Source organism: Zerene cesonia, chromosome 2 (assembly GCF_012273895.1).
Source record: "Zerene cesonia ecotype Mississippi chromosome 2, Zerene_cesonia_1.1, whole genome shotgun sequence".
NCBI classification, from domain to species: Eukaryota; Metazoa; Arthropoda; class Insecta; order Lepidoptera; family Pieridae; genus Zerene; species Zerene cesonia.
This window is the reverse complement of record NC_052103.1, coordinates 844,739-856,101: the sequence shown is the minus strand read 5'-3', so window position 1 is coordinate 856,101 and position 11,363 is coordinate 844,739. Positions and strand designations below refer to the sequence as shown.

The following is an 11,363-nucleotide window of genomic DNA, read 5'->3' as shown; positions in this document are numbered from 1 at the left end:
TAACAATTTCACTATATTTACAAAATAAAATAACAGGTAAACAGTAATATGACCTGTTCAAAACCTAAAGGTAATATGTCAAAAAACTTTTTCATAAAAATTATATACAGTGAGTAACACTTCAATCTAAAAATAAGTATTTTATGTGCTCTTTTTATTAAAAATTTAAATTATTAATCTGTTTGTAAGATGTGTCTCTGTGTTGCCTGAAATTTGCAAACGATAGTCTCAGCCATAGATTATGCACTTAGTAAGTTAGTTGTCTCAGCACTGTGGAACTGGCAAGTGATATGTCATTTGTCATTATTGTCATACAAAAGTTTTCGTGTTATTTTGATATCCTGGAAAGTTAATTAGAATGTCTCTTGCTGTATTTTATTATGGAAAGTTACCAAGCCGAATATGACAAGAACGGATTATTGCCTGATACGTTTTGGAAGACTCCACAGCGAGCAGTGCCAGGCAGGCCCTTCCAGAAGATTGAAAAAAACGAGGTTATGTCGGGGTCATCATATCAACAGTTCCAGGCATCAGTGAACGATGCCTGGGATCTTGGCGATGATGATATTATCTCCGGCATCGCGGAGACTAAGATATCAAAAGCCATATCGCAGACTGTAGCTTTAAATGTTATTAATTCGCACCGTAATAGTACTAAAAACGTAAACAAGAATGACGTCAAAATTGTCAGTGAGAGTGTTAAACCGCAGGAAGAAGCGGTTGCGGTTAAGAAAAATGAGATTAAGAGACCTAGCGGTGTGCCGGGAGGTAGTTCTGCGCCTATACGTCACTATCCCGGGAGGCCGCGGCCTGTAAGGCCATCCGCATTGATACCTCGCGAAGAAAGTAGCGAATCAAAATTAGAACGATTCCAACAACTCCTGGAAAGTACAGTTTTAGATCTAGATGAGTTGAAACAACTCAGCTGGTCTGGAATACCAATTAAGGTCAGTTAGTTAATTTATTCATGAATTACTATTCCAATGACTCATGAAATTTTATGTTACTTGTATTTATGTTAGCATGGTTTAGCTAGGGTTCAAGTCTCATGTACATAGTGTGGATTACAAAGAGTTCTATTTTCAAATTAATAGGAATATTGTATTAAATTGTAATTGTAACTGTAAGATTTCATGTCCTCAATTATCCTACAAACTATTTCAAACCTAACAGTCTTTAGATTCTATCTACACATAAATTTGTATCAATTTAACAGTCTTATTAGGAGAAATTAATATTTTTTATTTGAAAGAAAAACTTGAACAAATATACGGGATTTAATAATCTAATCCAGAGCATGGTACTTAGAAGCTGGCTACTCAACAAGTTATTTACTGTTCTTCCAGTTTCATTATTTCATTTCACTAGCTGTAACCCCTAACATCACTCGCATGGTACTGGGGTAGTTGCCTATGTGGTAATCCAGACTATAAACTATCTTTCTTACAAATTTCATTCAGATACAATAAGCTGTTTTTAAACATCTAATCATAGTGTTTTCCTTTGTCTTGTTTAGATGTCTATGTCTATTACATAGGTGTTTTTGGCTCTTTCGTTGGTATAGACAGTAGTATAGTTTCCTCTTTTAAGACATTCTGTTCAATTGAATCTTATAATTTAAACCGAGACACCATGTGGTTATCTATGTATTATAGATGACATACAAGAGAGATGCTAAACATGCTTAACACTCACTTAACTACTTACTTGCTTAAACAACTCGCTGTGCTCACTAGCCAGTCTGACAACTGTCTGGCGGCAACAAATAGCTAGTCGGAACATCGCTTATTTTGAAAAATATAAATATAGCAAACTAGTTATGTCTTTAGACATTGAGCAAGGGTTAAAGATGCATACGGGAAACCATACCAAAAGCAATAAATTTTTATGACTTGGCCAATGACTGATTTACTGATCAGTTGGTTAATATTTTATGTTTGCTTGCTTTAATTTACATTACAGTTGGTCAATATGAACCAAAATAAATTCAAACCTTATTCGGATGAGTTACAGTTAAATTTCCAAATCACCAAAACACCACCCAAATCTTGGGTTGTAATTATGGTGAGGATGTTTTTGTTTGTAATTGTTTTCCATTCCATTCAAGTTTTTATAATGTTTATTGAAATGTTACTATTGACTTCCAGGCCAGAGCGGTAGCATGGCGTCTGCTAGCTGGCTACCTCCCAGCGAACACGGAGCGGCGTGCAGAGACGCTGGACCGCAAACGGGCGGACTACAAGCACCTGGTGCGGCAGTACTACGATGCCGAGAGGGAAGAGGACACGTACCGGCAGATACACATCGATATACCGAGAATGAGCCCGCTGGTGGCGCTGTTTCAACAGATTACAGTTCAAGTGAGTTATTGCTTAAGATGATTGATTGATTTAAGTCTCAGAATGAATTTTACAAATCGATCAAAATTATCAGTACAGGGCTATTGGGAGTAGTATAGATGTGTTTTTCAGGTGAAATTGTATTGAAGTGTGTTACATTACAACATTATAGGACTGTTGTAGACAACTGATAAACTAGTTCTTTATATATTTAAAAAACACTGCTCCGTCGGCTCTTCTTCTTCATCTATTATATGAAATTCTTGTTACACAATGTTTGTTCCCATACTCCTCCGAAACGGCTGAACGGATTCTTATGAAATTTTGTGTGCTTGTTGAGTAGGTTTGAGAATTGGCTAATATCTTATTTATTTTCATACTCCTAAATGATACGAGCAAGGCAGAATAGCGTTTGCTGGGTCATCTAGTAATAATAATAAAAATATCACCTGTATGTCAAAAGGAGGGCATTTACAACACATTTTTGAAATGGTTGATTAATACAATTTTAACGAATAAGTTTAAATGATTGGATCCTCTATAAACAAAGAGATACAAACACTGTTATGATAATATGTTATAGTATAAGTCACGTTATTTGCAATTAACATTTCAATGACACTCTTAAAGTCAATGAATGAATGTAAACCAGTTTGTGAATGCAATATTGACCTTGTTTCGTATTCCTTTACGCTGTGTTTATCTTACGGAAAGTATCGCATTTCCCTTGCAGTTTAGAATAACCTGTTATATGAGTACATATATAGCCTTAAGCCTTCCTCAATAAATGGGCTATCTAAACTGAAACAATTTTCAAAACGGACCAGTAGTTCATGAGATTGGCGCTTTCAAACAAACAAACTCTGTAGCTTTATTATATTAGCATAGATTCAAACATATGGTTTATTTCCAAAGTACTATTAAATCCTCAAATTATCACTAATAGTTACAACTGCTTTAAAAGCTTTTACAGAGCAGTTTGTTCAATAATTTGTATTTTCCTGGATTTTTAGTTTTATAACATGCAAATGCTCTATAAATGGGAAATTATTAAAGAATAGAATAGAAAAAAATTGATCACCAATTTAGACTGTATTTTAAAAACAGCATCATTCACTGTTTTACAATAAGAGATTATTGAACATATAATACATTTAAGAAACAAAAGACTTTTCAACGGATTTTAAGCACGATTTATTCATTATATTATTGAACCCAACGTTTCATACATTTTACAGCATATTAAACGTCAGGTTAAATAAAAAAAGAAATCGCATAACACTCGAACATCTTACAGGATGAAATCAAGAAATATTATGCTCTTTCCCAACGCTAATTAAATAATTCCAGGTGATGTTCGAGCGAATTCTATACATCTGGGCTATCCGGCACCCAGCGTCTGGCTACGTCCAGGGTATCAATGACCTGGTGACACCATTTTTCATGGTATTTCTACAAGAGGCGGCGCCAAATAAGGAGCTGGACAACTTCCCCCTGGACTCCCTTACGGAAGCGCAGAGGGATGTTATTGAGGCCGATTCGTTCTGGTGCCTGTCGAAGTTTCTGGATAGTATCCAGGACAATTATATATTCGCGCAGCTCGGTATACAGTACAAGGCGAGTATTAAATATAATGAAGAAATAAATAATAAATGGACTTACATGTTAAATAACATGCTTTATATTCAACTTAATTGTATTATTTGCTGTAATACAGAGTATATGTAAGGTAATTGTTTAATACTGGCAATCTTAATTAGGATAAGATAAAAGCATGAGATTTTTGTGTCGTTTCCAATGCTTAATAAGTGTACAAAGCTTAAATTCTATTCTGAATAGAATAGGTAGGTCCAAATCATTTTCTTTTAGACTGTATAAAATACCTACATAAAATTGAAAATGTGTGACGTCATAACACGTAGGGGTAGGGGTTCTTTAAATGTGAGGAAGGGAAAAAGGGATTCATGTGACATAATTTGCCATGATGCAATTATTTTGTGGTTAATGCGTGTGAACCGAGGGGTCCTGGGTTCAAATTGTGGTGGGGTATTAAAAAAAAAAAACAACATAACTTATAGAATACGAGATTCTTTATTCAAAAAATAATTCTTATTCATTATCAAGCAATCAAGTAGCTTATAGTATCATAACACATTATAATGAACATTGTTGTGATTTGATAACATTTATGACACAATATATATCAAGTATTTACTCTTATTGATAAAATGATAAGGAATGACTTTAATGTTTGAGAATACTGAATATGTAGATGGGTATTTATATAAATCATGATTGCCAGTTTTTCATTTTTAACAATACATATATACTAATAAGTTTATAGTTATGTAAAATATATAGTGAGGGGGTTTGTTTGTTTCTTTGAGTGGCCAAAACTCATTTACTTGTCGACCAATTTCTAAAATTCTTCAACCCTTGGATAGGCTATGTATGTAGTATGTACAATGGGCTAGGATGCTCCAGCCAGCTACTATGTTATTAAAATAATATGTTGTATATCTTCAGCATTTGAATATTTGTTTGTTTGTTTGTAATGGATAAACTCAAAAACTACTGGACCAATTTTAAAAATTCTTTCACCATTAGAAAGCTGCAACTTCGCCGAGTGACATAGGCTTTATATGTACCAACGGGCGAACTGCTAATCTAATATGATTTGTTACGTGCCATATCTTTGAACTATCACTTTTTTAAAAAACTCATTCAAAAGTATAAATGAACTGAATTCTATTATCCCAAAGATATTATCAATCTGCCTGGATTTATTTTAATTTTGTTCAATCAACAGGTGAATCAATTAAAGGAATTAATCCGTCGCATCGATTTGCCCCTGCACGAGCACCTCCAAACCCACGGCGTTGACTACCTCCAGTTCTCGTTTCGCTGGATGAACAACCTCCTCACCAGAGAGATACCCCTACCATGCACCATACGACTATGGGACACGTACCTTGCCGAATCGGACGGCTTTGCCACGTTCCAGCTATACGTTTGCGCGGCGTTTCTACTACATTGGCGGGAAAGGCTCATGCAAGAAAGGGATTTTCAAGGTCTCATGATCCTGCTGCAGAACGTGCCCACGCAGAACTGGACCGATTCCAACATCAGCATGCTCGTCGCTGAAGCTTACAGGTTGAAGTTCGCGTTCGCGGATGCCCCTAACCATTTGCACAACGCGGGAAAGTCTGACAGATGACGGGAGTGACGTTCGCCTATGGTCAACCTTTTGCGCCACGTTTACACTTTCGATACAACGCCATTTGTCTATGCTAAAGCTTTATATGTTAGGGAAAGTGTAAATTTGGTAAACGAAATTTGAATTTTGCAACGGCATGGCGACACGACTGCGTGAGGGACCGAACGAAATTTGCGTACAGCAGGGTAATTTGACCTTGATTGGTAAGCTTTAAGTTTTTTCTCGGTGGTTGTTTAAGGCCTAAAAATATTTTTGCAAGGGCGTTCGCTCATATGTAAAGACCTTTTATTTTTAATTTTTTTTTGTCTATCATTTATGTATTTTATGAGTATGTTATTTTAGTTAGATTTTATTTTAGCACTGTATGTTTATGAAGTGTTTTATTGACGCCTTAATAAAATATTAAAGAAACAATTACTGCATTTTCATTACTGTATGATGACAAAGCGACATGCCGAAGAAAGACTATGAAAATAAAGACGAGAGACGAGAGACGAGATGAGTAATATTGTGATGCGACCTTACCGACCACAACCGCGACAATATCTCATGTTTCTGCAATTCATGGATATACCTAAAGTTTTGTCCTCAAAAAATCTGCTAAAGAATTAATTGATAAACAAACTGACATATATATTTATTTAATTTTTTCATAAGGCAGCCTGAAGGAGTTCGATGCTGAGCGATAAGGCCGCCTTTTGATCTATATTAATCCCACTTGAAATTACAGTTTTAATAAATTGGGTATAATATATCAATGAATAAATAGTCATAATCTGTTTTTATTACATTTGTTGCTTACGCAAAATAAATATATAAAAAAAACAAAGACTTCATACACAAGTTTGCAATATAGAATCGTCTTTATAATATTGCTTATAAATTATAACATTTTTATTATATCATATTTCATAATAATAAATCGCTCCACATAGCGAAATAATTGTACGTACTTAATTTATATTCGGTAGTTACATAAATCATATTACGTTTATGTACAGCGAGTTTGCTAATATTTCGCTCAGGCGTTGGACTTGAACTTGGCAACATTGACCTATTGCACTTGCGCAGATGACCTTGACCCGGCTGGAATTGACAGGTGACCGACTTATGTAAACAAACTTTTATCTTTGCCAATCTAATCGCCGATAATAAAAAAAATAACAGCGCTGTTCTAAATTCAATTTAAATTTGATAATACATGTTAATGAATTGGAATATTATTCGTAACACGTGATGTAAATTTACAGATTTGTTTTGAAAATGAAAATACACGAAACGGTGGACGACCTTGAGAAGGTAAGAGTAAGACCCAGATTATATGCATTGATGTTAGTGCATTATATCAAACAGAAACATAAATACTTTTCTCTGTGTTTTATAAGCAAAAATTTATAACATTATAATATCAATGAGAAAAATGAAATAACATTAAAATGATATAACGAATTTCACATTCATAGATTCATCCGTATTTGCGAATTAAATTAGAAACGTTCAACATTAAAATATTGTTATTGCCTTTATAATATAAAGTATTACGAAATACGTTATGAACCTAATCTTATATAATTTATCTTAGTATTTTAAAAGATGCAGTAGGTGACAATTTCACCCCACAGAGTGCTATTATAGAGCAAATATTTTATCATCATCATCTGTATGTTGCTACTGTCAGACCGCAAGACTCCTATAGTTATACCACAGATAATATAATACTGGCTATACGAAAAGCTACGTGGGATTGGTGACCTCTAAAATATAGGTTTTATTAGTGAATCCAAAGCGAACGGAAATTTTCTCAATATTTCCAAATTTATTTTTAGAACTTATATATGGTTAACAATAATATAGGTATAAATAATTTGAGGAAACCTTCCTTACCACATGTCTTCGGTTTTCCTGCTAATATTGTCAACAGGATACATTGCTAAGCTTAACTGTATTCACCCAACAGGAATTCAAATTAAATGTATCTTCCATCGTTTATAGATATTTTTACGTTTGTTTTTAGTTAATCAACAAATTTTATAAAAAAACTTGAGATTATTAACTAATATAATATAAATTATATCATAATATAAATTATATCATAATATAATATGAATGAAATACATAATATAATATGAAATATACTGTACCAACGAAAGAACAAATTATCCGAACCGTATCCTATACTGAGTGCATCTTATATCAACATATCAAACCAACATTTTGCTTTTTTTGCTATCAGGAAATGAAGAAGTTATCTTTTTACAGGTTCCATGTGTATACTTAACCTTACCAAAATACGTTTGATAGATTTGTAAACACTTCTTAAACTTTGAACAAAATGGGTTAAATTTTTAAGATCTTTTATTCATTGAAAAATGTTAGTCTGTACGCCCTACGGGTTCGGAGCTATGTCATGAATTTTCTTTGATGGCGCGGGCGGGAAACTAGTTTTTTATATTTATGTAATTAACAAGTTGCACGCCCGCCTCTGCCCGGGTAGTAATTTATCGTCTTTTAAGTTGGATCAAACTGCACATGGTGTGTAAATTTCATTAAAATCGATTGAATAGTTTTGGAGTCCATCGCGGACACACAAAATGACACGTAATTATATAAAGACATCATGTTTTCAGTGAAACATTACTCACGTTAAATCCCAGTTCCCACCACTGAGCTATGGGGTCACTATTCAAATGTTAAACACGTTATCATGGTTTGGTATCAAGGACCGCGGGGAGCTTTCCGGCTGCGTTTCCTCTCGATAACAGCCCTAACGGTAGTGATGTATTCCCTTATCGATAGTTTTTTGTTTGTGGCCGTGCGATGCCTGCATTTGTCCATATTTGCATATCGATATTTGACTTTGTAGTTGTTTAATTGGTACAGAGGATTGTTTTTGTTTCGGTAAGCTTTTAGATAACATTATTGATATTATTGAATGCTTATTTTTACTGAATCTTTAAGCGCTTGCCACATGATTTCGCATGATGTTAAGCTAAGATAACTGTTCACTCTAGACGCTTGAAGACTCCTATATTGTACGCGTCGGAAAACATAGACTCAGGAAGCATGTTCCAGAACCCTTGCGATTCGAATAAAGAACCAATTATCACTTTTCAAGTACATACGAAGTTCAATATTTAGACTCTTTTCAACCTTAAAAATATATTAAGAAACCATTTAATTAATTAATTCTAGAGCGTCAAGTAAGTCGTCGTCTATAAGTTTAATTTTTTTTCCCTTTAGTTGTATTGAGACGTTTAAATGACGTGGATTTCAAAGAATTATGATTCAATGAAATGTACAATGTGGACTGTGATATCATGACGCAGAATGCGCATCAACGCACACTTAACGATAGTTAATTTTACTGGTTTGTAAGAAAAAATCCTTAACATGAGAGAATATGCGTAATATTCAAACACCTCATTGTTAAAGTACCTTACATCGCTTTCAAAAATCTAGGAAACTAAAGCGTGTTTTGGGGTTTTATAGTAATATATGGTCTGCGTGAAGAAAATAGAGACAGATCGACATACAAACAAACAGTTACTTTCACATTTATAATATTAACAGTATAACATTTTGAAGACGTAGGCTCCTGAGACACATTGATTAAATAATTCAGGATTCTATGGACATAACAGTGCCATAACATATAATGCCAAAAAAGATTTATTATATTTTACAAAGTATCGATACCACCAGCGCATCTCTAAGAGCAGTGGTCAAATATTTTCAGTACTCATTGTCCGTATGGCAGCTGTGGGCTCTTTAATTAGTTGTTTTCAATAAACGCGTGACTTTCCTTGTAGATATGGAATGGTTTATATGAGCTAGGTGCAAGCACTTCTGACATTTGTCCCCGATCATTGTTGGTGATTTGTTCTCTTTGGTTTAGGCAGATTTTGAATAAACGACGTTTTACGTGATCTTCTGTGGGGTAAGGTAAGGTTTTTGTATATTTTTTATGTCATAGTTGGATCAATGGAGCTGGTGGGTCGTCTGATGGTAAGCGCTAACACCGCAATGAACATTTGGAGAGGCGTAAGGTCAATTGCAGGCCTTACGCCTCTACAAATGGATTGCCGACTTTAAATTAGGAAGGGATAAAAGAAAGGACTGAGAAGGGCAAGGAAAAGGACATGGGCCTATATATTGAAATAGTTTTTTTGTCCATGTAAATTATCTATATTAGCTGGGTATACTCGTACTCAAAGCTAACTTGGGTATTTTGCATTGTAATTAAATGTTAAGTGTTTTTATAAGAGTCGTGTAAAAGTATATATATGTTTGGTTGTATCATAATTCCTCATATTATGGAGTTTGAGAGAGTTGGTTTAAGCAAATTACTCCCCAAGTTTAATATTAACTGTTAGGTACGTACATTATATTATATGTAAAATACAAAAAACATCTAGATAACAATTGGTTTTTCCCAGTTGATCGGTAAACTGTGTTATTAATTAATTACCCGGAATGGAAAAAAAAGAAGACAAACGAAGATAAGAGAAAAACCAACTCGAGTTAGTTGCGGCTCATCGTATGGCAGTTTGCTTGTGATAATCGCCAGCTGCCTAGCGAAGGGCAACAAGTTACTGAGTTGTACATCATTTATTGCGACGGGAAGAGACATGGACGACCAACTCAAAACTTTTTTATGCATATAAACTTTAACAAGTATTTATGTATAGTAATTTTTATACCAACGTTAGCTTGCTAAGAGATTCTATAGCATGGTATCACTATTTTCGAAATAGGATCATAATTTCAAGATTACAGCATTAGGCGTACAGACATAGTAGATTGAAAATTTCCTACAAATTTTACGAAATAAACTTTAACTGATATTAATACTATATGAAGTTATATTGTGTTATGAAATATAGTCTTTTCGCTAGTAAGAATCGCCCAAGAGAAGATACAGAGCCACACCAACTTTTGTAATGACGAAAAACTGACGATGTTAAATTATTGACTATGTATTTCAAATTTGTATTCAACTGCCATCTTCCTAAATTTAACTGTTATATATGCTGAAAGATTATAAAGCGATGCCTGGAATATTATTCTCTAGGTTAATATATAAACACATATTATTTTAAAGGTTACAATGAAGCGACAGTGACGACAATTTCCGAGATAAGTTGGTGGCTCTGTAAATGTAATTGTTGTCACTGGGAAGAGGCCGTGGGCTATGTCGGATTCCTACCGTCCTGAAACCCCACTGTGTTTCGTCAAGCCGCTTATTAGTGTAGGGTCCATTAGGGGCTAGTTATTAATCGTTACGACACCATGCTATTCTTATTTCTATAAAAATTCTGTCGTTTCGCAATGGTGGACTTTTCTGGTTGGATTTTATATTAATTTTAAGTTCAAATACTAGGATGTGAAAAAGGAAACAAATATCATTATTTTAGAATACTTGAATTTTATATGATTATTAAGTATGTGTTATTGTAATTAGGCGCGTAGGTATATGAATAACATAAAATTATATCATGTTCTTAGAACTAAATTTATTTTTGTATTAAATGTATTTAGTCTTAGATGCCTATATTATAACTAATTAATGTACCTATATAATCAGGGCATATAAAGCTTCTCATAGTTATTTAGAATTTTTATTTATCATATATTTCTATAATAATTTTATTTCATCTCACATTTTTAAATTAAAACGCATGTCTATTGAAAGTGTATCATTACGTCTAAAAATGTATATATATGGTAAAATAAGTTTAAAGTATTCGGGGGACTGCTATTATTCTACTGTTTATGATAAGCCAGGGTTTGATAACGACAAACTGTTC

General features: G+C 33.8%; 1 protein-coding gene across 1 annotated transcript; it reads left to right on the top strand.

Moving 5' to 3' along the window:
- Positions 1-263: 263 nt before the first annotated feature.
- Positions 264-5,970, top strand: LOC119833993 (TBC1 domain family member 22B). Its single transcript, XM_038358262.1, has 4 exons — positions 264-947; positions 2,148-2,360; positions 3,690-3,956; positions 5,149-5,970. The coding sequence occupies exons 1-4, from the start codon at positions 381-383 to the stop codon at positions 5,554-5,556; spliced, it is 1,455 nt and encodes a 484-aa protein (XP_038214190.1). The 5' UTR covers positions 264-380; the 3' UTR covers positions 5,557-5,970.
- Positions 5,971-11,363: the final 5,393 nt, after the last annotated feature.

Excerpts from the sequence above, each read along its gene's own strand:
- LOC119833993 (XM_038358262.1), top strand. The coding sequence starts at position 381 with ATGGAAAGTTACCAAGCCGAATATGACAAGAACGGATTATTGCCTGAT. Across the intron at positions 2,361-3,689 it reads TTCAACAGATTACAGTTCAA|GTGATGTTCGAGCGAATTCT; the intron begins GTGAGTTATTGC and ends AAATAATTCCAG. Across the intron at positions 3,957-5,148 it reads AGCTCGGTATACAGTACAAG|GTGAATCAATTAAAGGAATT; the intron begins GCGAGTATTAAA and ends TTCAATCAACAG.